The following is a 27,140-nucleotide window of genomic DNA, read 5'->3' as shown; positions in this document are numbered from 1 at the left end:
AGGAAAACTTAATGTTTGTGCTGATATCATTAGCACGAAGAGAGATCTGTATAAATTGGATAAAACCGGTACCTCCGTCATCTGAGGACTGGTTAAATTCTGTTATTAAAGTGTGTAGGTTGGATAGGAAAGGGAATAGTATAAAAAGAATGCAGTATTGGGAGATATGGGTAAACTTCTTCACTCCTGAGTGACAACTTGGTTTGTGTCTGACCTTTTTCTTCTTTTCCTTTTGTTTTTGTCTTTTTTTTCTTTTTTCTTTTTTCTTTTTGTTTACCAATGATTAAAGCGGAGACAATAATTTCCTGGCAGGATTGGATCTCTGCCGAGTAGCTCTAGGGCTAGCTCATCCCAGAACGTTGGAATTATTGTGTTGGATAAAGGTAAAGAGGAGAATACTGACAGGTTCCAAGTAAGAGCTGGGAAACTCCCCCTGGGATTTTCTCAGAAATCCGGGGCAGTGAAGGTACACAATACGGACAGACCGTCAATTCCCCCGAATACCTTCTTATCCACTTCCTTTTTGCAATATGAGGTTTAAAAAAAAAAAAGTAAGGCTTATAAAGTTTCAAAGAAGAACAGTGTGTAAATATTTTAGAATGGCAACTGGACATGCAAAAATAAAGAGATGAAATATAAGAAAATGTGCGTGTATACACATTCAAATATGAATAGATAGATAGATAGATAGATAGATAGATAGATAGATAGATAGATAGAGAGAGAGATAGATAGATAGATAGATAGATAGATAGATAGATAGATAGATAGATAGATAGATAGATAGATAGATAGATAGATAGATAGATAGATAGATAGATAGATAGATAGATAGATAGATAGATAGATAGATAGATAGATAGATAGATAGATATGGACAAGAGTTATATTCAAAACATAAAAAAGGGGGATTTGGAAAGTACGCCCCCAAAAACAGATAACATTAAAATGAATTATATATATTTATATTAAAGGGGCGTGAGTAGCTTCCACACCAAATTAACATAACCAAAGGCATTTTTATAAAACGGATATGAGTGTGTGCACATAGTTAAGTTATAGGTTATTCATTTTTATGTAAAAAAGACTTTAGGAGATTTTATGGTTTGTTTAGCCACCCAAAAACAAAAAAGGCTAACTATATACATATGTAAATGTATAGATACATATAGTTGGAGATAGAGATTGTGGTATATATATGTGTGTGTGGGAATGTGTGTGTGTTTAAATTGGAATAGATAATTAAATAGAACAAATATAATCCAAATAAAAATCAAACTAAATAAAACAAAGCTATTGTAAAATATGCTTTTGAACTGTGGTTTTTGCAAAAGCTATTTTGGAAAATGATGTTTTCACTTTGAACCATGTCTTCAGCATTTGTCAGAAGTTAGGTTTTGAAAGTATTGGAGGTAAAGTGTGTTCCAGAGGAAATGACTTACTACTTAGAATCCTTGTCCATCCTTGAAAGTAAGGCCATTCATGGAATGTCCCAATGAAATCATGGCTTGAAGTTTTAGTTTAACTTTTGGATTCAGACATGGTTGAAAACATACCATGCCCTTAGAGGTAAATTGCCTTCAATTTCGTCTGTGAATAAACAGTGTTTGCGCCTATATTAGGAAAGATACATTTATATGGACCACTAGTTTACTGTTCATGATAGCCCATTCAATGTTTTTGTACTAGTTCTTTGGATACAAGTATGAGTTATGGTAGGTCATTTAGTAAACCATTATGGCCCTCATATCAGAGCACTCATCCTGCATTTAATGCAGTCTCTCATTAGGCTTTCGCTGGTATAAATATGCCATCAGTACTAGTGTATGCTGTTGACCTCCCATGGTGGGTGACTTGTTGTGGCCTTATTTGCCTGTACATGTCCTCCTGAAAATGCTGTACTACTCACAACATGGTACAAATACAGATCAATCAATCAGCATCCACAGTTTATCAGGAACATGTGTGGGTTTAAGTGTGAGAGTTGTTTGTATGGACACATGTGGGATTCTCCAACAACAGTTGCAGAATGGATGTGCCGCAGTAAAAATCCCCCATTAGGAAAGGGGGCTGCATAAGTCTCCTTTAAAGGGTGAGGTGTTTGGGGGGTACAACATACCTCCACATAGCTGAAACATTTCTGCCTGGCTTTGAAGTTGTAATATTTTAAATTGGGGTGCACTCCTATTGCTAGTACATCTGAACCTCTATAGTTATGAGATATTATGGGGTGCTGCAACTGACAAGGGCTGTCATCCCTTGTGATTCTAAGAGGGTTAGCACAAGCAGCGTGGCTTGATTCAGTCGCGCACACTTCACCCTGTGTATAAACACCTCTATTTAAAGACCAAAAATTAACACAATTCTTCAGTTAATCCAACTGTATTTTCAACTGTATTATTATCAATCAAATAACAATTTCACATCATTGTAAATAACATTGCCAAATCAATCATAAACAATATTCATTGTCATATATACATATATACATAGAACAAATTTCATCTTAACAATGCGCTTAATTATGATGTCTTCGGTTGTTTTCAAACGTTTTAAAACAGTGACTTTTGAGCTTTCCCGATATCATTAGAAGGTAGGACACATTATACATTTCATGGACACCAGTTGCTTCTTTTACAATTGTTATGGGCACACCATGGACACTAACATCATCCATTATAGATTTAATTCGTAGATCATCCCCTGAAGAAGGCACCAGATTGGTTCCGAAATGCATTGGGCGCCAACGCTGAACATTACTTTCATTAGATTTACACATTGTTAAGATTAAATTTGTTCTATGTATATATGTATATATGACAATGAATGTCCTTTATGATTGATTTGGCAATGTCATGTACAATGATGTGAAATTATTATTTGATTGATAATAATACGGTTGAAAATACAGTTGGATTAACTGAAGAATTGTGTCAATTTTTGGTCTTTAAATAGAGGTGTTTATACACCGGGTGAAGTGTGCGCGACTGAATCAAGCCACGCTGCTTGTGCTAACCCTCTGGCTTTGAAGTTGGCCACCAGGCAGAAACGTTTTACTCTGGAAAATGATCCCCTCTGCACTCCCCACAACCAACATTGTACACCATCTCAGCTAGTGCAATACTTCTTCTTGGAAGGAATTACTGCTTAGTGCACCTTCTATAATCAGAGCCTTCAAGACCTTCCCCAAACTGTTGTATGCTTTGTATTTTTTTAGTTGGCTAGTGTAAATTCAACTCATATCAGGGAAGTCGGCATAATGTAGAAGGTTCTCTGGATGGTGTCAGAAACACACTTTTGCAAAAACACTTTTGCACCTGTGAAATCCTCCAAATTGCTAATTAAGTTATTCGCAGAAAACACTTATGTAGCACACTGACCAGAGAACCAAATCAGCCTTTAATGTGAATCTTGAACTGCCTTACTTTAGTGTCATTAGGTTCCTACAACCGCTGACTTTGCCTGCACCGCGGTGTGAAGCGAAGTATCCAGGAGGCATAATGGGAGTCGCAGAGTAAAGGTGCTGTGCCTCACATAAGTTTTGGGTATGTTGCCCATCTGCTCCTCTCTGTTTTTCATTCACAAACTAACAGCCTGAATGTCATCTTGCTGGTAAGCTATTTTCCTGTAGACCTGTGTGCTGGCAGTGCATGAATACAATGTCTCTGCCTCTTTAGATGAGTGGTAGGACCATGTTGTATTTGCTGGGTATGTACACTGCCGGAACAATAAAAACACTTCCTGGCAGAAACATCTTTTGCCATCTGTCTAGTTTTACATTTTTTGAAAGAGATTTTGCATCATCCAGGAGCTGCTCAGTTGTGATAATGTCACCAAACGACACCGCGAGGAAGGGATGGAGGGCGTAATGCGTAACAATGCCTGCTAAGATGTTAGAACAGGAACAGGCTGGCTCAATGGTAGAACATAACCTGTAGAACGACATGGAGGTTAAACGGAACTCAGGACGTAAAGGACAGAAGTAAAATGAAGTGCTTATCATATCAGCCTTTTTTCATATTTAGAAAGAATTGCTAAACTGAAATATCCCTTTGTGGCACTCCATGGGTCGGTTTGGAGGGGGATGGACTCCTGTTATCAATCTTTCATGTATCATAGAAATTAGAGATGGAAAATTGATTTTGGCTGGCTCTGTGGTGGAGACCTTACATGGTTTACAGCAAATAGCGTATTTAGCTTTGCAAGACATCGATTAGATCCACCTCATTTTCTGTTCGCAATTACAAGCCCCCTCAAAGATTGTATATGTGCCATGCCATTTTCCGTACTTACTTTCTTCAGTCTTGTTTCGTGTTCTGCTTTTTATGTGTGATTGGGGTGTACCGGACAGGAGAGGTCAGTCAGCTAGTGTAGGAAGTTCCACTTGGAAGCCCCCATTTCTCCCACTATTGTAAAGTCTCTGTACTAAGCTACACAGATGTTCATACTGTTAGCAAGCTTACTGGGAGATCTTTACCTTCCTTCAGAAGAGCAGTCCTGAATATACACATTTGAACTTTGTACGTTAAGATTTCTTAACAAGGGTTTCTTCTAAGAGCCTCGGAAGTTGCTGTTACTATGGCTCACATGAGAAATACTGCTTTCTTCTCCTTTACCTAGGCAGTGTTTTTCCTGCATTTAGTGACTTTAAGGCAGACGGTGATAAGTGAAGTGAAAGATTTCGGTTGTGGTTTGATCATGAGCTGTTTGATTTCCATATTCTGTGATCCACCTGTTTTTAGCTATTCTGCAGCGGAAGGCCCTCAACTAAGGCAGAGAAGCGTCGCCCCACAGAAAATATAAAATGATAACAACAACATAATTTTATTTTACAGTACTAGCTCTGTAGGTGGAGGGAGTGGTGGGGCTAGGCTGCCCACAGAGCAGTGGGAGGAGTAGTAGGCACTTTCTAAGTGCGCATGACGGTTTGGCCAGTCTTCTTGGACCAGCAGAACAAACGTGCACTTAGCATGTTCTCCAACCGGCAGTATTGCAAAGCCTGGGTGGAGAACATGCTCAGGCTCCCACTACCTGTCTGAGCACTACACTAGGCTGCTCAGACTAATCATGACGCTGTTGTCATGCTGATGACAGTAGCCTTGTGATTGGCTTTGGGGAGTCTGGGAGCCTGTGTGCTTCCTGCGTCAACCGAAGAGGACAGAGGAGATGCAGCGGCAGGGCGGGTAAGGCAAATGTTCTTTTTTTTCCTTTTCTTTTTTTTACCGCCCATGGCCTGCCTCACCACTACAGCCCCATAGCAGCCGCCGCTGCAACTCTATAGTTTGCTGAATAGTCTCCATTTCTCCCTTTGGGGTCTCATGCCACAGTGGTGGCTCCTTGGTTCTCTCCCAGATGGATGGACTACAGTAACACAATCTAGCTTGGGTTCAAGACGGTCATGTGAACAAACCACAGATGATCCAGACTTTGGTGGAAGGGTTCCTGGTTACATACATTTTCCATCCATAGTATGCTTCACGCAAAAGAACAGATCCACTGTAAGGTCTGTGGCGTTGTTCACCATGTCCACCATCTCACTGGCCCCAAGGATCTTTTGTATCCTCAGGCACCTTATGCCCCACTAGATCACTCAGACCAGGCTCCTTTTCCTTACTTACAGCTCTATGATAGGACTAAGAACCAAGCATTGAAGATCCATCTGGGTCTTGATCCCTAAGATCTGGAATGTCCTCCTGACTCACCGGTGACCAGTCTCTAATCCCGCTGTGTTTCGCTGCAAGATCAAAACGTTTCTGTATTGGTAACTCCTCTTGTTATCTGGCTTTGGGGTTTCCTAAGGTGTCTTTCGATTGTCCAAGTATCAGCAACTATGATGTCACTAAGCGGCGGACCGCACTTTATAACTGACAAAATATATTAAAAAAACATATTGACAGGGTGAAATCTACAAAAATGAATGGCTTCATCATATACGATTTGAATATATTTAAAATTGTATAACAATGGTATAATGCTTATACCAGAAGTGAAATGCTTATAAAATATTGTCATTTTCTACCTGGGCTCAGCTTGACATTCAAGGATGACATTGAACCCTGGTGCAAAGAGAAATGATATTGTTTTACAAAGGCAAAGGACACTTTCACACTGGCAGCAGTTTCACAGGGCAGTGGTGTCATCTGTGGGTAAACGTTGGTGTTCTTGAAAGCCATAATCTGGTTGGTATAGCAAAGGTCTTGCTTCCCTACATGTAGAATGCCTTCTGGTCTGTATAAGACAGGAAGGACATGCCAGAAAAGAGAGGGCTGTGCATCTCTGTTGATGCAAATAATGTTTCTTGTTCCCCTGGTGGGGCTCCTGCCCTCCTGTATGAGAAGCTTTTGACCCCTGGGAGCTGAATGATGCAAAGCCTGACTGGTTCTCGTCCCTCATCTCCTAGATTTTGAGATCTTGGAAAACATAAACATTCGTGGTTTTCCAACAGAGCCGATCATCTATTTACCTTTGTCAATTGCGTTTATTTTTGTATTATGTGCGCATTCCCATTCAGTTTAAAGAGTTAACTCAGCCTCATTGTGGGCAGGGAATGGCTATTCTTTAAAACCTCTAACTTGTATATAGTGCTTCGTGACTAATTCCCCACTGTGTAGTGTTTAACAATAGAGGTTGCTGTTACCCAATTCAGGGGCCGTTAATGTATCGACCTCAGGTGAAGCAGCAAGGATGGCCTTGTGGGCATTTAAAAGGAGTTCACATCTGTGGTGAAGGTTGCACATACATCTTAGCAGTGGGTGCATAACTCACTGAGCTAGCTTGCTGAGCCGATGGTTTCGTAAGATCAGGTTTTAGGGCCTGAAGTCTCTCACTTCTGCTAAGCTCGTTCCTGCGAGATCTTTCACAATTATTTGCTATATTCTAAAGTCTTAGTGGGCTCGTGCTAAATATTGCCTCGAGGTGTTAATTAACTGTAAAGTATAATCCAGAAAGCTGCAGAGGGCGGGCTCATGATTGTGTGGCAAGCAAAGGATGTGTTTCAAAGCACATTTACGAGCCTCCCTCCCAGGCACCTTCGCAGGCCCAGACCACCTCCACCAGAGGTTCCAGGCAGAAAAATCGTCGTTTTAACAGGCAAATTGCTATTTGTTTTCGTGATAAAAAAAATTGCTTCCAATAAAGTTGGTAAATCTCCTTGTCTTGATACTATCCAAGAGCAAACACTGCCAGCATACCAGAAGAGGGGAGCCTTGCTCATCCCGGATAGATTGCATACGTCAGTGACTTCCTTTCCTGCTAAAGAGCCACATTAAATTGCAATTAAAGAGCGACCGGCAGCTCACGCCGCCTTCATTTCACCATTTCAAAGTACTTAGGCAGGTGAGCGATTCCATTTATACAAATGATCCTGCCCTGAGCGTGTGTAAGACACCGGAAGGACACAGCTTAGCCGCCTTTGCATGTTCCCTGGAATGGGTTTCAATTAGAAGCACAGATCTGACAGATCTCATATTGGATATCCGCTGTTCTGCTAAAATACAACCATTGTACCAAAGAATACGAATGTTTCCTAAAAAGAAGGGTGCAAACTAAAGCTTTACAGTATCGCTGTAATTTATTTTGTTATTTATTCATTCTTTTAGGTATTGTTTTCAATGCAATAAGTGTTTCATTTGTCTACTTTTATTTCTAATCCATATAATGGGTACTGAAACCCATCGTTGCATTTTTCTAAGCATGTGTATACATCTGGGTAACATGTATTTTGTCCTGAACAGCATGACTACAAAATCGTTCAAGGATTTTAAATTGTTTGGTGGTACAACATAGAAGAAGAGGTCTACTTTGGCTGTCTCTTGTAATTGCAGAGTTAGACTGCTGAAAGTCCCATTAGAAGGAATCCATGGGTAATGTACTCACAAATAATGTTTCTTTATACTTATTTTGAAAATTACATCATACAAATAATGTATTTGTTACTAAACGTAGATCGTAATGCGTCATAAGTCTATGAAGCAAAGCTTAATTTTGTTGGATTTATAACAGAACGTAATCCTCACTACTCACCAATTCACAACAGATTTACTCGCATCAAGTGCACTTCATTCGAACATCCCACTCATCTACTAAGTTCTGCACATTATCTCCTGAAGACTTAAAACAATATGATACACCTCGTAGTCATTTGAGAGATGCTAGATGATTGAGACCTAAATGTATATATGACAAGTTATAATTTTTCAGCCCATCTCTAGTGTATGAGCCTTCTTCAGAATGAACCCCTTGGATTTTGAACAGCTTCAAGTCAATATTTGTGTTGGTACTGATAGTCATCTCTGTCAAAGTAACCAGGGAGTTAATAATATCAGTTGGCAGACAGGAAAGACTTGTGTGATTAATTTGCATCAAGGTTAGCTGCTGGTCATGGTATAGTACAGAATCAACATTTAATGTGCCACCTTACACTTATTTTAACTAAAATGTGTTAGGAGTGATATTTAAATTCTACTTGCATCACCAATCACCATTCTTATTCTAATAGTTCACCATGATCGATGCATGCGCTTTGTTGCTTGACAATGTTTATGCGCAGTATTTCCACTCATCAATGTTGCCCGCTGAAGGCAAAGCTGAGGCGTGGTAGTTGGGGAAACTTCCAAGTACATTTCTGTAATGTGAACTTCTGTTGCATAACTAGAGGGGAGTATGGGTAGCATGCCTCTCCGTTACCACAAGCCAGGGGTATTTTCAGGAATGTTTTCGCGCAAATACTGCACTTGCCGTGTTTAATACTTGCTAATGATGCAATTTGCTGCAGGTTTTCAGGTGTGAATCAGCAACCTGCTGCTGGCAATGTGTTTTTTGTTATCTCTCCTGTAAATCTTAATATCATGGTTGTACTGTACAGTGCTGTACTCAGGGATTTACGTGAGATGAAAAAACTGGTGGGGCTCTTAAAGGGCGTGGTTGATGCAATGAAGAGTGTGGCTTAAAAACACGTATACTAAAAGTCTGTGCTGAGCATAGTTGGCCCCCCCTACTACGCACTGGTATTTTGCTGCTTCAAGCTATGCACCCATATAAATAATACAACAAGTAACATTACACCTGCCACAAGCCAAGACTATTGGCTTTGTCAATGGTGGTTAGGTGCATAAGATAAGCAACTTTGTTGTACATATTATGGAAAATACTTCAGTTCTGACATGATGAGACTGTGCAAGAAATATAACTCTCTTTGACATTACAACAAAGGAAGTGAAGGGTGGTACTGCTGCAGAGTTAAGATATTTTTCCACCCTGATGTGGAGGGCAAAGATTGTGAGCCCAATAGAGACCCGTCTCAGCACCTGCTTTTTAGAACTGCCGATGCTGACCACTGGCAAGACCAGTCCCACTTAAAGCCCTGGCTGCAGGGTTGGATTGGTAAGGCGGGCACTTGGGCAATGGCCGAGGAGCCATTATCTGAGTTACAGCTGTGGACTACTTTTTTGGGCAGCATGGGGCTGTTTTAGGCAGTGTCTGTGTTCGGATGCCGCCAGCGGCCCAGTGGGTGCCTGAATGGCCTTTCTGGAGGCAGATGGGCGTCAATTACCTCCCTTTTACCAACAGGCAGAGGTGTTTCTCCCGCTGGGCCAGCCCATTAATGTATGGATATTGAGCTGGGGCAAGGGGCCTGAGCAGAAGTGGCCTCCCTTGGTTTGAGGTGTGTTTCACCAGTGTGAACTAATCAGTGCATTTTTTTGTATCTAAGTAAAGAAAACATTGCAACTTCGCCCATGCAGTGTTTTGCAGAAAGGCAATATGCAAACGAGGGTCCATTTTTTTAGCTTGCCTGGGCTGATTTTTATTCCCAATCCAACCCTGCCTGGCTGTACTGTTGTCATCCACTAAAATGATATTCTCTTTCACAAGTGCACAGACGAGTGAACAGTGTGATTGTGTTCCAGCTTCACCTCTGATTCTGCTGGGTGACCTCTCAGCCCAGTCGGTAATAGAACAGAGACAGCCTTTCAAATGCAAACACTAGCAACTCACTGCCAATGGGCTAACATTAACACTCCTTGGAAAACCAACAGGCTACAAAAAGTGGAATTTACCACAACAATATTAAAATCTCTCTTGAATATTTGGGAGGCCACTGATCTTACTAGGCCTGAACCACTGTGGGTCTCCCTGGGGTGCATGGTGGCTAAACGTACAATTGGCAGAATGTGGAAAGGTGGAACTGAAATAAAATGCTCAGATTGGGAGTCTGATATGGATTGGTGCATGCAGGATGAGAGAGCGGTGTACAAAAGCAGGGGTGGCCCAGGTAAGTGGACCAAAATCTGGGCCCCATGGAATGAAAGTAGAGGATGGTTGTGCAACCTCCATTCGCGGTTGACAATGAACCGCTGTAATCTTGTGCAATTTGACCACAGTCCTAATGGAGATACCCGGGTTTAGGGTCTTGTAAAATGGCCCCCTTAAGTACTGTTAGGATTCGTTATTGGCCACATATGATTTAATTCTTATTGTATATTTTCACAACTGCTTTTTGTATTTGTGTGTGATATTATTTGATTTGATTTTTCAATAAAAAGATTTTTTTTTTAAAAACAGTATTAGAAGCAACTGCAGCAGAATATGTCTGAAGAACCTATGTCCTGACATCCCACTTCGTGACGGGACATTGGTGTGATTTAGAAGGCGCGCTTGCATCACCACTGTGACGTGCCCTTCCTCGAGCACGTGCAGCTCTTGCTGTCTCGTGAGGGCCGCCAGTGACTATGGGTCCAGTTTGCTGTTAACCTATTTTCGTCCGATATAACAGGTTGCAAGGAAGGAGCAAGACTTTAGAGCTGCCTCCATCCTCCTGAAATGCTGGTCAAAATTTAGTTTCCGGTTCAGCAAATTCCTTTAAATCGCCTCTTTCACAAAGCATTCTACTGAAAGCCTCTCATCAGGGTCTCCAGTGGGGTCGGCTGGACTCTTAGGGGCTATCCTGTGAATGATGTCACGACACATCTCAAAACCGACTGACATCCTCAAACAAAGCCATATTGTAGAATGTTTGTGATGGTTATGAGTTTAGGAAAGTGCAAAGAGAACTGATTTATAACGTATCTTGTACTGGGCGGACTCTTTAATCTCGTGCTTTGTTTTCGATTTTGGACTCTTCTTACTTCTGTGCCGGCAAAGGCGCAAAGCTCTGTAAAGTGGTTGCTAGATGACAACCAGCTCTGCACAAACACATAAATATTTCAGTAGAAAATGAAGACTCTCTAATGCATGTCCTTTATTTAGCCAACTTGTTTTTTTTTTTTGTAAAACTAGATCTATTAATTTTGATGTAAATCAAGACTTTTCCCTAATGCCTCTTGAGTAAAGAAATTCATCCATATTGTTTACAAAAGTGGTCATGAAAAATATTGCCTTGAAGGAACTCTTGAAAGCATGCTTCCACTGCAGTTATGCTTGATACACCTTTTGACGGTGCTTTGGTGCCCTCGTGTGGTATTTTCAAGCATGGCGTCCTCTACAATGCAAGCAAATTGAATCTAGAACTAAGCCAATAGAAAAGGTATTTCTTTAGTGTTTAGTTATAAACTAGACCAATTGGATTTGCTTTGGCTTAAATGTGTTAAATCATGCATCATTAGTGCAGAAGGTGTAGTGTCACCAGTTCTCAATGGTATGAGAGGTATAAAGATTTTGTGGGTTTTAGAGTCATTTCCTGGCCCTTAAAAACATACATGCATTATTATCCAATCCAAGACACGTTTTGAAAGGGGTATCCAACGCTTCTGAAGTGCGAGCTGCGTCAGTGTATAAAACCCAAACTATGTGCCTTAAATTTAAGATCCAGTGTTCCAATGTTACATGCCAACTGACCCTTTGAAAAGAATCTAGGGTTTCTGGCTGACCAGTATTATATCTTCCTAGATGGCATTCTCATGCTAAGATTGGTAAAAAAAAAAAAAAAACTATAATATAAATACAAGATGACAATATATGAGTAAGTTTTGATGCTGTCTAAAATATTCCTAAATAATTTGAAAGCAACTGAAACCAGAATAACTGTATTAAAAGAATGCAGAAGACTTAGCAAAAGCAGGTTTCATGCATCTACCCATGACCCATTTAGGACCCCAAATCATGCTCAGCTGGCCTACATTTTTTTACTCAGAGAAAGGTGACGATTCAGGGAGCGGTGTGAGTTGTTAATATTGCAGTCAATCCGGGGGCCAAGGCTGTGAGGAGCTCACTGCTCTCTTACTAACACTGTTTTTTATGTCAAAGAAGGTGATGGGGTACATTTCCTTATCTTGCACAAGATTTAAGTACAGCTTTTGCATAGCACTGGCAGGAGCAAAAGCAAGGAATATATTTTAGCACCTTTGCCGCGGCGGATATGCTGAAAAAAATGATGCGTGTGCGGTTTGGACGGCCCCCAGCCGTCCGACGCACACACCCACAGCGACACCTGCGACGCATGGAAGGGTTATCAAGATAGGCTACCTTTGAAACCGAAAACGCTGCACCATCTACTCCCTACTATTTCAGAGGCCCAGGTGGGCAGCTTGAACTTACAACACTCCAGAAAGACCTTAAAACTAACCCTGGGCGTAGTTCGCAAAGTAGCGCTACACGTAGCTACGCGAAGTGCACTTCGCACTACGCGAGCTACGCGTAGCACTACGCGAACTGCGTAGTAGCCTGTTCGCACTGTGCAAGTGCCATTTTCAATGATTGCACAGTGTGGGTAAGCATCCGGCACTGTGCAATCATTGAAAACGGCATCTTGCACAGTGTGAGCTGTCATTTTCTGCCGCTCTAGTAGATTTTTACTCGAGCGGCAGCTTTCGCCACGCAGACTGGTAGTTTCGCATCGCGAGCAGTCGCACGCATACGCGACCACTCGCAATCAGAAACCTGACCTCCCCGCGTTGAGAGACTCACCAGGAGGTTTATTTTCCACACTTGCGATCAGCAACTTGATGATGCTGATCGCGAACGAGGAAAAAGTCTCACCGGGATGTCATTTTGCTTGCTCACGGTCGCCAACTTGATGTTGAGGACCACGAACAAACAAAAAATGACAGCTGCACTATGCTACGCGTGTTTGCACTGTGTTACGTGCAATTTGCGTAGTGCGAAGTAGCGGAAACTTCACAAACTACGCGAGCGTAGCGTGCTGCTTTGCCCAGGGTTACTTAAAACTGTATGACCTGGATGCAACTGACATGGATTCCCAGCAAAAAGAGCGTCACTGCATCTTGTTGGAACACAAACTTGCCACAGAGTTCCAGTGTGTGGCGCTGTCTTCAGGGGTGCTGCTGTGCCAGCGGTAGTGTTGCATAGCATTGCTAGGACTAGAATCGTAGCAGGATGTGATGCATGCATGCGACACGATAAGTGACACTGACAATTTTTCTGAGGAGAAAATTGTGTCACACGTTTATTGATCGCACAGGTTAGGTGAGCTTATAGGTAATCCAGGTGTCAGCGGTGAGGTCACCGAACAACTGACTCCCATTCCTAGAAAGGGGTAGCTGTCCTTGGTGGTATCCACAACAATGCACTTAAAGTTCTTCCAGCTCATTCACTTAACTTGAGTGGAAATCCTATTATTTCTGTTCTCCAGAGCAGTTGAAGCCGTATAAGACCAGTCTCCACAGCTGCCCAGGATTCCAGCTGTCCTGCAAGGAACTAAGGCACACGTGTCCTTTCATCATCTCAGGCGCCACCATAAAGACTCCCAGTTCCTGAGGAATTTGTCATTGTATGACGATTTAGGATCTCCTTGTCGCTCAGATGTGTGATGCGGAAAGAAAACAGTCCTATTTTTTTCAATTTTCCATTTTATTATTATTTATTTATTTTATTTATTTATAGGGATGGGAAACTCTGACCACAAAAGAGGTCCTACCCTACATGCTGACCACCTACATGACCCACATGGCCCCACCCCGCCCACTCCTGATGCTGCCAGGCAATAAACAGAGGGGTGGCCCTCCATATCTAAAATAACGTTCTGTGGCACTTGGGCCCATCCTCTCTAGCAGGGGTGCAACGCTAGGATGCTGTGCCCTCTACCCTGCTCTGCAGGCAGCACTTTCCGCTGCAGGCGCGCGCTCTCTCAGTGCTGTGTAGGTTTTCATGCAGAGCGCCCCTGTGGCCAGGCACGGATGCAAGAGAAGAGCCACAGAAAACACCACAGGCCTCGCGTGCAGCCCTGACTCTAGCTGGCATTCTGCTGCTCATACCAAATGGGGTATTTTTAAGTGATTTCTGTGTCCTAACCCATTGTTAATTGTTACCTGCTGCTACAAAGTGAAACATGTTTGTGTTCCTGTTAAAATAACGTGGGTCTTCACACAGATTTTTCTGTGGTGGCTAACAGCATCTGAAGATATAAGGAATGAAGCTGTATTCAAAAAATAAAAAACACCTTTCTGCCTTTCAATTGTTTTATTTGCATCTTCAGCCACAGGAGACGTTTCCGTGCAGGCATTCAGGGCACCCCTGCAAGGAAGTCTGTAGCCATGGAATGAACAGATAGGTCTGCCCCAACACACACCCCTTCCACCCCCTCCAGCGGTGTCACCTCCTCAAGCCTGACCAGCAAAGTGCCCTTAGTTAGGCCTCTGTCTCATTTACTATTGAAGCAGCATTTTTATTTTGGAACATTTATCACTCTGGTCACGTGGGTCACGTGACCAGACTGCACTTAACGTTCTTCAAAAAATATGTATATCTGAGTTTTATTCCAAATGCTTTCATGCATGCTTCCTATCACGTGTTTATTGTTCTAAGTGATTTTGGGTACTGGGGGTGTATTTACACGGTACAGGATGGGGCTGAAGGACATTCCCTTTCCACAGGCAGCCCAGGATGCAGACCATGCCCTGCCTATACTGTAGGCATGAGTGCTAGGTGCAAATGATAGATCAAATCATGCCATGTATATGCTATCAGCCCAGCCTGGGTTAGCGACTGTGTATTGTATATTACCTGTGCTACCCACTGATGTTATTTATAAATTCACCAATAGGCACCAAAGTACATTACGTATTAGTCACATTCTGTTGCATATCTGCTGCCCCTCTCACCTGAAAAACAATTTTAAAAAAGCCACAGAAACGTACTTTTCGCAAAGAATGGCCTTTATGCTTTTCTGTTCATGACCTGTCTTGATAGTGCTGCTGTCGCCAGGCAGCTGTGTGACAATCAACAGGAGTGGGGCTTTTGCTCTTCTTGTTTTGATTGAGCAGAAGTTGTGGGCTTCCATAAAAAAGCCAACGTCAAAGGGTAAAGAGTAATTGGGAAAAGCATGTCATTGGTTGGATCTGTTTATTTTGAAAAATTATGACATAGCCAGTAGGTTTGACCTATTTACTGTAAATGTACATGTATTTATATAGCGCAAATTACCCACATCACAGGCATCTAAGCGCTTGCTTAGGGAACCCGTCCTGGTATTCCCCTGTGAGATAACCCCAGCAGGGTATCCACAAGGTGAAAGCCAGGCATCCTGCCGCGAAGGGCTGTTGTGGAGATTAAGCAAGCTATTGCCCAGAATCGCAGAGTGTGAACCCGTGAGTCTAGTAGGCACCGGAGCGAGAATTATCGAGTCCGTGGAATTATAGGCACCGGAGCGAGAATTATCGAGTCCGTGGAATTATTGAACCCAAGCCCCGTCGAGGCGGGGAATTGAACCCTGGTCCAGGGCCGATCTCAGCTTCCGGGTCTGCCGCCTCTAACCCCTGAGCCACACTTCTCCACACTGTGAAAAGTATGCGTTAAAGACAATAGGCTTTTGAGGATGGATTGTTATTAGACTGTGCTAAAGTGCAGGGTTACAATGAATTTCAAAGATTGCTGTAGTTGGTTTTGGTGCTGGTGAACTACCCGAACAAACTAAGGGAATAGAAGATATGCACTACAATAATTCATATTAGGCTTTCTGAGGAGAGATAGTATTTCCTTTTCCAATTGTAAATGTGTTTACATTTGCCCTTTTATGACTGTATTTTGGATGGCTGTCTTGTGGAAAGCTTCTGCTCAGCACAAAGAGATTACGATGGTAATGGTGGCAAGACAATGGTAAAGCCTATATACGGTAGCCCTGACATATTGATCTTGAAAACAATATGTTAAAGCCACTAGGCATTTAATGTTGGATTCACAATACTCTGAATTAAAGTCCACTTGTTATATGGAATCTCAGAGATTATCTTAGTAGGCAAGGGTTGTGTTGTTGGTTACCCGCTCTGACAAACCTTGAGTATGGAAGATTTAGACTGTGAGAATTTGTGTTAAGCCCTGTTAGGAGAGATAGTATTATGTTTTGCCAACTGTAAGTTTGTACACAATTGGAATTCTGTGACTGTATCCCTGATGGGAGCCTTGTGGGAAAGTTTATTCTCAGTAGAGCAGGCCTGAGTGGGTTTTGGCGACAAGCCAATGATAACAGCAGTAGGGTTGATTGGTGTGTAAGGACACGGTATGTCAAATGCCATAGGCCTGGCCTGTATATTATGAGAAGTTATTGCAAAGGCAATAAGCCTGTCCTATTTACTGTGAAATGCTTATGGTAAAGCCAGCAGGCCTCTAAAAGTGGATTGTTGTCACATTACGTTACAGGCCATAGAAAGGTGTTTTATTACATGTAATATCATAGATTACCATCGGAGGAAAGGGTTTTGGTGTAGGTCACCCACTCTGACAAACCCCGGATGTTGCATTTCACTGTGATGATTCTTATTAGGCCCTATAGGAAGGGATGTATATTGTTTAGCTAACTGTACTTGTGTACATATTTGTAATGCTTTTATAAATCTATGCATGATGGTTGCCAGCTTTTGCCCGCTTCTGTAGACCTGCACTGTATATAGTGACTCGCCATTGGTAAAGGGTAGAGGTCTTATCAACTTAATGGGAAAAGCACCTGGATACCCTCACAGGTGACAAGCAGCACTATATAAGTACAGCCGGATTGATTGATTATGTCAGATTTCTTAGATGTGATCTGTTTATAATGAAAGTTATAACAAAGCAAGTAGACCTTACCAGTTGTGAAAAGTATGTCTTAAAGGCAAACAGCTTTTAAGAGTGAATTGTTATAACACTGTGCTAAAGCCTGAAGGCAGGCATTTTGTTACATAGAATCTATATTTTTTAGTAGAGAAGTGTTTGGGTGCTGTTAATCCACCTGAAAAAACCCTGGAGTTAGACCATTCACAATATGGTAATCCGTATTATGCTCTATGAGTAAGGATTTTGTTTTGCTTTCACAACTGTATTTTGGACATATTTGTATTTTTATCACAGTACAGCTGACGGTTTCTTTCTGGGAAGGCTTCTCAACCATCACAGTAAGTCTTTGTTGCTTATGGTGACACGCAAACCAATGATAAAGATTATAGGTTTAACTGTTTATAATGAAAAAGTATGAAAAAGGCTCCAAAAAAGCCACAAATCCTGCCGTATTCAATAGGGGGAACCCAATTGCAACAGTCAGCCTGATAGAGACTCACCATGTCATAGTCATTCATCCAGTCACTTGACGTGCGCTAATGCGCAGGCGTCTAGCAGCTTGAGCCAAGGTTTTCCAGGCTGAAGGTTTCACAGCCCTGAGGGCATTGACTTTACCAGCCTGGTAAAACCCTGTGAGGTCCTCCTCCTCTTGACTGGAGGGAGCATCACCAACAGAATCAGCTTTCGGAGTTTCAGGTTTCAGTCATTGAAACCTCGTTACAGAGTCGGGTGGGGTCAGCAAGTCTGACTGAAGCCAGGGAAGGTGTTCTTCTCACTGGCTGACCTAGTAGGCCATATATATTGATTGTGAAAAGCATATGCTAAAGTCAATAGTAATTTTTGTTACATGGAATCTCAAAGATTACCATAGCAGGCAACCATTTTGGTGCTGGTTACCCCCTTTAAGAAAATCGTGGGGATAGAAGTTACAACAAGGGGGATAACGAGGTTATCCAATGAAAGGAGGAGTTATTTTTTCTTTGTCCATTCCCACTTCAATGTCTCCAGTGCCTTCTATTGCCTTCCTTCCTCCCACCCGCTAGCTCTGTGCTGCCACCGTCACAACCCAGTAAGTGCTTTTTGAATTTTTGGGTGCTTGCATGCATGTATGAGTGTATGCATATTTGCATGTGTGTGGATGGGTGTGTGCAAGTCTTTGCGTGTATGTGCTTATAAATGGTGGTTGACAGCATGTGCCCTTGTGATAGATTGGTGTGAGAGAGCGTGCCTGCAGATGGGTGAGTCTGAGTAAGTGTGTGCATTTGGGACTGAATGCATGGAATGAATTTGTGCATGTGTGCCCGTTACACCACTCATAGATATTATGAGCTTCCAATGCTTAGAACCCCAGAGAAAATCTTACATAGACTGCAACTTGTCAAATTCAGAGGTACACGAGTTATCACAAAAACAAGTAAAAGGGCCTACACCTCAGCAGTATGGTGGGCATCACTGGCTGCCCATTCAATCTCAGGTACACTTCAGAAACTGGCAGAAACGGCAACTGCAGGCCAACGCCAGACACAGAGCAAGGGCAGTACTTCTCCTCAGTTTCTCCAGCTCTTCTCAGCAAAGGTCCCTCTTGATTCCAGAAGTAGTCTAAAGTTCAGGAGTTTTAGGTCTAATACTTATACCCCAAAATGTCTTTGTTCTCTTTCTGCATGGGTCTCTGAGCCCAGTCCAAACAAGTTCTTTCCTCTCTGGTACAGCTGGCCGGCAGGAGATGAAGACAGCATTGTGTAAGGCAGGCAGGCCCTACTCAGGTGCAAAGGAAATCTCCTCCCGCCACTCTAAATGCAGACCGGGCCTATTCAGGTGCTAGTGAGAACTCCTCCTTCTACCCTGAATACAGGCCAGGTCTATGCCACCCAGCCCTGATTAATTCAGAAAAGGCAGGACACACATCAATCCCCCCAACTGTCTCCCGGTGGCCGTCTGAGAGAATGCACCTACCCATCCCCTGTCACTCAAAAACCAGACAGTCAATACACAAACAAGCGGAGGCACGCAGAATGGTTAAACAAGAAAAATACCTACTTTCTAAAAGTGGCATTTCCAAACACACAAATTAAAAACCATCTTTAGTAAAAGATGTGTTATTAAATTCTGAGTTCAGAGAGCCTAAGCTTTATTTTTCTATCGTATCCCTGTGCGAAAATATGCTTGTAAAATATTACAAAGCATTCCCCATTCTGTATTATGGGGAAAGATAGCCTATCAATTGTGAAAAAACAGATTGGCAGTATTTCACTATCAGGACATGTTACACACATCAGTACATGTCCTACCTTTCACATACACTGCAACCTGCCCGCGGGGAGTATCTTGGGCCTACCATAGTGGTGTTCTATATGTAAGAAAAGGGAAGGTTGGGGTCTGGCAAGTGGGTGCACTTGCCAAGACAACATGGCAGTTAGCAAACTGCAATGAGGCACTGTAGTGGCAGGTCTGAGACATCTTTTCATGGCTACTCCTGTGGGAGGCACAATCAGTGCTGCAGGCCCAGTGGTAGTTTTTGATTTACCTGCCGCAGCACACCCAGTGCACTTTACTAGGGACTGACCAGCAAATCAAAATATGCCAATCAGGGAGAACCAATCATAATAACAATTTACACAAGGAGAATAAACACTTTAACACTGATTAGCAGTGGTAAAGTGCCCACCGTCATAAAACCAACAACATGTCAAGAAAAAATAGCAGGAAGAAGCAGAACATTTGGGGACAACCCTGTAAAAAGGGCCAAGTCCAACAGAAAGGCAATGTCAGAGGTACCAACAGACATCCAGAGGTATCAGCTGTTATCCTTCTCTATCCCTAATTGATGTCAATGCTTCCCTTTACCTTTGATGTTCAAATGGAAGACAGGAAGAGCTGATCTCATACAAGAGAAGACGCTGTAGCTTTAGCAAAGCAGATTTGCTGACTTGAAAGGGAATCCGCGTGCGATTAGCGGATGCCAATAACCTGAGACTTACCTTGTCAGCACTGTCATGTTTGGTTTGTCAGATGCTGGCAAGAAAGCCCCACATCTTAACTGCAATTGACCGGCAATTCCATTTTCTAATCTCTCAGCATTTCCTTTGCCATCAGTCCTGGGTAATGAAGCATTGAAGGACCCCCAGCAACACAGCATGTGATGTATGACGTGGTTTTATCTCTTAGTGCGACAGAGAGCTTGCGTTAGGGTGCCTACTCGCACGTACACTGAATTATAAAGCAAATCACCTTTTATCCTCCCCCCTTCAGAGCCGCACTGCTTGTGCAACCCTTCCAGTTCCTCTCATTACACTATTTTATCATACTTAGGACTTACCTTCTGGCACTGAGGCACAAATTCAAAAGCTGGACTCCAGTGACATAAGCTTGCGAGAGAGAAGTGCTCCGCGCCTTATCCCCCTCTTCAAGGCACCTCTGAAACATTCTCTTCTGTAGAGAAAACCCTGTTCTACTTCGAAAGACCACGTTGTTACTTGTCTTATGTCAAACCACAGTATCATACTGCCACAGCTCAATCATACCCAATATAGGTAGGTATGTGGAAACACTGCATACAAGAGCTGGGACAAGAACCACGTACACGCCCAGCAGAAACTCCGCGATGCATATTCTGCACGTTTTAAATATATTCACATTTAAAGGGGTCGTGTGCATGTCGGTGATTTAAAACTCAATTTACGTACACAAAAGGGCGATTTAAAAGCCACAATATTACACCTGTCTAGAATTCAGCTTTCAATGTATGCCAATACCTTGTCGAGCATGCTATTAAATACCGCACTTTACTATATGCCAAATCAAAGTCTGTGGCCTGAAACGCAAATGTTTTATCAACGCAGCAGAAAATAATTTGTGCATGAATCAGACTGAGGGACATTTCACCTCACCAAAAGGATAGCGTGATTATAAAAATGCAATTGTAATGGCTAACAGGTACATGCATCATTGTGGCCCTTTGCGATTCCTTAATTGCGAAAATTAAGGAATCGCAATTAAGGAATCGCAAACGGCAATGCATCAAAAAGTTGATATTTATTTAGCGATTCCTTATTTTTTCTTAATTGCGATTCACAATTTGCTAATCGCAATTAAGGAATCCCTTCCCATTGATTCCTATGGGCCAAAAGGCCCATAGGAATCAATGGGAAGGCATTAACATTTTGCGAATTTCATTTTGCGAATCGCAATTTGTTAATGCATTTCAAGGGTGCTGAGGGAGGTCCAAAGGCCCCCCCCCCCCTGCACCCTTGAAATGTTTTTGTAAGTGCAAGTTTCACACACACATGTCCGAAGGACATGTGTGTGTGTAACATGACACTTTCAAAAATGCATTTTTGAGCATTTTTGAAAGATTTCGCAAATTAACACGAGGTTCAACCTTGTGTTAATTTGCTCCCCCTATTTGCGAATTCGCAATTTTTTAAACATTCATGCATTGCATTTAAGGAATCGCAAAAATGCGATTCCTTAAATGCAATCACATTTTCTGAAATTGCAAAAAATAGCGATTTCTTGTACTTTTGCATTGATGCATCCCAAATAGTGATTTTGGAATCGCAAACGGCCGAATTTTGCGATTCGCACCGTTTGCGACTCCAAAATCGCTTGATGCATGTGGCTGTAAGAGTTCTGCAGAGGTTATGGTACTGCATGTGAATATTCCGTGGTGGACCTCCTTGCATCAAAAGTTGGTCAGAAATCCTCAATCCTTACGCTTGCTTGGTGTTACCCACATTCTCCTTTCGAGTACTTTCTTACTTTGGGATTGCAAACTCGTTCACTCCCATCAAGGGCAGAAGATTGTGCACTTCCAGGGTATCCATATGTTACGCCTCATGTGCTTATCATACCTTTTCCTATTATACAATCAGATCACTGGCAACAGAAATAGTTTTTCCTAGTAAACCAATCAGTCCTGTAGCTGTTATTAGTGGCTTATTGAAAGAAATAATTGATGGACGGAATGCTGGACAATGCAGGCATTCACCCCCAGTCACAAGGATCTGGGTTTAAATCCATCATTCTTTTGCACTAGTGGCTTATCACCAAAACCAACTTAGGCAACCCTCAGTCATACAATCATAAAATTACATAGTATATAAAGTTACAGTCGGCAAAGCAAAATACTATCTCTCCTAAAAAGGGCCTGTCAAAGATTCCGGCAATGCAAATCTTCTATCCCCACGATTTTGCTAAAGGGGGTAACCAGCACCAAAATGGTTGCCTGCTATGGTAATCTTTGAGATTCCTTGTAACAAAAATGACTATTGACTTTAGCATATGCTTTTCACAATCCATATATATGGCCTACTAGGTCAGCCAGTGAGAAGAACACCTTCCCTGGCTTCAGGCAGACTTGCTGACCCCACCTCACTTTGTGACGAGGTTTCAATGACTGAAACCTGAAACTCCGAAAGCTGATTCTGTTGGTGATGCTCCCTCCAGTCAAGAGGAGGAGGACCTCACAGGGTTTTGCCAGGCTGGTAAAGTCAATGCCCTCAGGGCTGTGAAACCTTCAGCCTGGAAAACCTTGGCTCAAGCTGCCAGACGCCTGCGCATTAGCGCACGTCAAGTGACTGGCTGAATGATTCTGACATGGTGAGTCTCTATCAGGCTGACTGTTGCAATTGGGTTCCCCCTATTGAATACGGCAGAATTTGTGTCTTTTTTGGAGCACCTGGTTTTGGACTTTTTACTGTGAATGAGTCTCACTAAATGTCTCACCCACTGTAATCACTTGGCAAATGGACTGTGAATGTTTACGCCCTTGTCCGCCTTTTAAGATAAGTACACTGCGAGGTTAAGGGCACTCGTGTACACATGCGAGCACACACTTGTGAGGGCTACACGTGTGAGACTACTGTTGTACGCTGCCTGGTAATTGCGCACAGGTAGCCTGGGTCAGAGGGGACTCTGCAGGATTAGATATTGACCTGGGGTAGACCTTATAATGTTAGTGTACACTCATAGGGAAAGTCAGTGTGATTTTCTGTTCTGTCTGTAGTGACATTCTATGCACACAGGAGAAATATGCCTTAGAGTGCAGTTTTGCTTCACTTTGGCCTACAAAGTCCAGGGACATATCACAATGGGGTGTGACCTGTGCGGGAATATCAAATCTGCGAGTTCGAAGAGGATATCTGTACAACTTATGGGTCATCCAGAATTGTCATATTTCTCTGGCTCAGCTCAGGAGAAAATGTGATCACCTAATAACTCCTCTAAGCTGCTGTTTAAGGTAGTAAATGAGTTGTCCGAACCTCCTACACAGCAGGCGCTTAATTTCCCCCAAGAATTTTGCAATAAAGTAGCAGTTCACTTCCAAGATAAAGTTCTTAACATCTCCCTGGAATTTAGCCCACCTGTTGTAGTTGAAATTCCTTTTGATAAACTTGCTTACTGTCCTACTAAGAATCTCTTTACTGCCTCCCCCCAGATCTCTGCTCAGCAAACCAGGGACCAAATGCTGAGTTTAAAATCTGGAGCTCCCACAGATCAGATCTCTGCTCAGAAAACCAAGGACCAATTGCTGAGTTTAAAATCTGGAGCTATCTCAGATGTGGACACTTTTGTGTCATTAAAAAGACATCTGAAAACCTGGATTTTTTCATCTTAGTATCCCAATCTGCTGAATCCTTTGTTGCGCTATAGCACTTTGACACCTTCGGGTTTTAGTGTGCTCTATAGATTTTATCATATCCCCTCCTATCCTATGTTATCCTATCCTTGGATCATAGATCAAGCCTTTGGTTACTCTCTACCAAGTTAATTGCATTTCTTTTCAGCAGCAGGAACAAAGGCTGCCCCACACAAAAGGAGTAATTAACAGTGCTTCCCTTAGGAGGGACGCGTGGGGACAAACAAATCTGCATCCATTAATTACCTGTTACACTACTCAAGGGCCAGCCCAGACCCATTGAACAAATGAGGAAATCTAGCAACTGGAGCCAACACAGTAGGGGGCTTCTCTTTGAAATTTTGTTGGGCAAGGAACTGGTGATGATGTCAGCAAAGGGCGGAGCTGAGACCATGGGAGCAGATTTGACCAGTGACTCCTGGATGAAACCATCTTGAACAGTCACAGCACGCTCTGCAGAAGGGTTGGGACAGTGGCGAAGAGGTGCTGTTACACCCTAGGATTGGCAAGGGGTGCCTGGCTTCTAAAACCTTCTATCGCCTCTCTCTTCGTTGGTGTTTTTGTTGCTCTTTGCTGCTGGACCTTCGGGCTGCCATGAATAACTGTAAGGGGAACCTCCTGATGGCCAAAAACGGCCATTGACTCAACCGCAGTTGACCCCAGGACCAATGGGTCCCCCCAATGGCCAGTGAGGTTGGCTCCCTCATGCTCCCTGAGGATCTTTTGGGGGATAGCCTTGGACATTTGCGTCCAAACACAAAAACAAGAAGGAAGGCTGGCTCAGGGAGCTAGGAGTACTTGCTACCTGTAGATAAAACCACTTTAAAGGTGAGGAGGCCTGTTGTAACTCCTCCGTGGTAGAAGGGGCTGAGAGAATGTCCATTATATGGGTGCTATAGGATTTTATCTCATGTGCTCATGAAATATCACAAAAACTTGTTTTATATTACAGGGCATGACTCATGAATTAATTATCACAAAAGGAGCACCCTCCATTGGTTCTCTAGCTTTTCTATCTCATAATGCTTGGATTGATCATTGTCTATTCCTCTTTCGGCTATTATAATCCAAAGCTTTTGCTGTGTCCTCTTCATTTCTTAATGCATACCTTGACCACAGTTTCTCCTATCCTATACTCAAATGTTCTCCCTTTACATGTTTGTACACTTTATTCTCACATCTCCAACTGTGTCACTGCTATCAGACAGCAGTGTGTTCTATGATCCCTCCTGCTCAACTCATCAAAAATGCACACAATCCATTTATTGGCCTTCTAACCCATCTATCTATTGTCATCTCTTCCTCGTGCTATGCTAACTACATCTGCCTCAAACAGAAATCTGGAAGTGCCACTTGAGACACAAAATGCTCCTAAATTCAGCATAGCTACTGCAAATAGGTGCCTAATATCAGAAAAATCTGCCACTACCTCTAAATCGATACTGGTAAACCCTCCATGAGCACACTTATGACAAGCAGTCCTCACACTTGTAATATTCTGCTGGTAGATCTTCTAGTCAATGCCTTCTCTTACTGTGGCAAGGACACTAACTTTGCAGTCCTTGCGCTTTTCACTCCACGTCCACACCAGTTCACTTTCATTCAATGACAGCTGCATTTTTCCAGCAGCAGAGCCCCACAGAAGCTGACCTTTCAACTCTTCAAGCTGATTCGAAAACTGGCTCCACCCACCTGACTAAAACTTTCTATCTCACTCACCATCCTGCTTAGGGGTGCAGGAGGTGCTGTAGCATCCCCAGAATACCCATGCTGGAGTTTAATAGGTGAATGACCGAGGTCAAATGTCAAATGTCTTCTGGCACATGCCTGCTTATTCTTTTAACATGGAAACTTGTGTTTACTTACCTTTTACTGACTGCAAGGTTAGAGGAGTTTGAATTGTGAACTGTGTGGCGATATTGCAGGGGCACAGGGAGTGTGAAAAGAAAAAACAGCAGATGCTATACAATGTAAAGTAACTTAAGTGAACTGTACAAGTATTCTACTTGTGTGATGTGCAAATAATTAATATTCACTGAAACACGATTTCCACACATTATCATTTGCATGCTATCTAGCTTTATCAGTAAAACTGCATGTCTGTGAAATTTTAGTGACCATTTCAATGGAAAGTGTGCTGTCTGTAAATGGCGCTGCGCTATCACTCAATGCTATAATATGTTATGTGTGTGATTCGAAATGCACTGTTAAACAACACACTCCTACCACTCTCCTGCTGAATAGGCATGGTTCATTTGCTGTACTTGTGCTTTGTAAGATGTCTGTATTTTCAGTGCTTAAAATCAGGTGGTTTCTGGTGCTCAGCACCTGCCCTTAATTTGTTTCTGGTGCTCTGCATTCAATTGTCAACACTGCACTTATGGCAGTCTGCCACATGGTGGCGCTGCACATCTAATTTAGAAATGAGTGGAACAAACAGTTGTTTATGAACACAATATTAATTAAAAAATTCTAATACCTGCCTCCCAGCCATTCCTTTAGCTTTGGGTACCTGGATAATCTGATCTGTCGCACTTGCAGGTGAGAGAAATGTTTTGGGACCATGATTGGCAGCAAGGACGGGGCAATGTTTTTCACAACCCTTTCGGTTCAATGAAGTTTGCAACACTCCCACTCTGAAAAACTTTCCAGCACCACTGCCTTCGGTCAGCCAAACTACGCCTCCTTATGTACTAATAAAAAGCCCACTGCGAACAATCTCCGCCATTTTGTCTCCTGATGTCACTTCACTGGGAAATTCTGTATTTTGTTGTCATAATTAGATATTACTTGCATTCAAAATTGCGGTCATATGCCACCACTACGGTGTGGATTTGTAATCCAGTGGCATGCATAATTTATCCCAGCCCTATTACTCCCAGCTATTTAATGTATACCATGTATTCTAACTTTCATATTAAGTTATATACTTCCCTAAATCCCTGTGCACTAACTTATTATGTTCATCACTCTGTTTACCATTTTGTTGTCAAAATGTGATCGATCTTCAACAAATACAAATGCACATTTGTAACTGCACTTACCTGTGCATTGAGTACTCATGAATGCATTCCCCTTTTTATTTTTAGGTTTTTGATCGTTCTTGGGTGCCTGATCTTAGCCATCTTGACCACCTTCAAGGAGTATGAAGCAGCGTCTGGAGACTGGTTGCTACTGTTAGTAAGTACATTGCAACAATTCTACTGTTTACTATATAATTTTATACACATTTCTAATTGAAGATTTGGAGTGAAAGTCAGATGAATTGTTTGGATTGTGTGTGTTTGGATGCGAATAGTGTCGTAACATGTATATCTATGGATAATTGTGTGCATGTGCTTGCTTTTAAAAGTCATCCATACATATTCCATTTTATTTCTTCATTGTTGGGATCAATATCCTCTACACAGCATGTACTTTTTTGGCCTGCCCTTTGCAGCTCTTCTGGCAGGCAAATGCCCAAAGTATACCCCCAAACTAGGTGAGGGCGGTGACTGTCACTGACCATGAGAAGGCGCTGGCA

General features: G+C 42.4%; 1 protein-coding gene across 1 annotated transcript in view; it reads left to right on the top strand.

The window, feature by feature from the left end:
• KCNQ3 (potassium voltage-gated channel subfamily Q member 3) overlaps positions 1 to 27,140 on the top strand; it is a 751,198-nt gene that overhangs the window by 396,420 nt on the left and 327,638 nt on the right. Inside the window, exon 2 of the mRNA XM_086966229.1 lies at positions 26,707 to 26,797. Within this exon, the coding sequence (XP_086822355.1) occupies positions 26,707 to 26,797 (91 nt within the window). The remainder of the gene's footprint in view (positions 1 to 26,706; positions 26,798 to 27,140) is intronic.

This window comes from Lissotriton vulgaris, chromosome 4_1 (genome assembly GCF_964263255.1).
Source record: "Lissotriton vulgaris chromosome 4_1, aLisVul1.2, whole genome shotgun sequence".
Classification (NCBI taxonomy): Eukaryota; Metazoa; Chordata; class Amphibia; order Caudata; family Salamandridae; genus Lissotriton; species Lissotriton vulgaris.
This window is presented reverse-complemented; position numbering and strand designations above follow the sequence as displayed.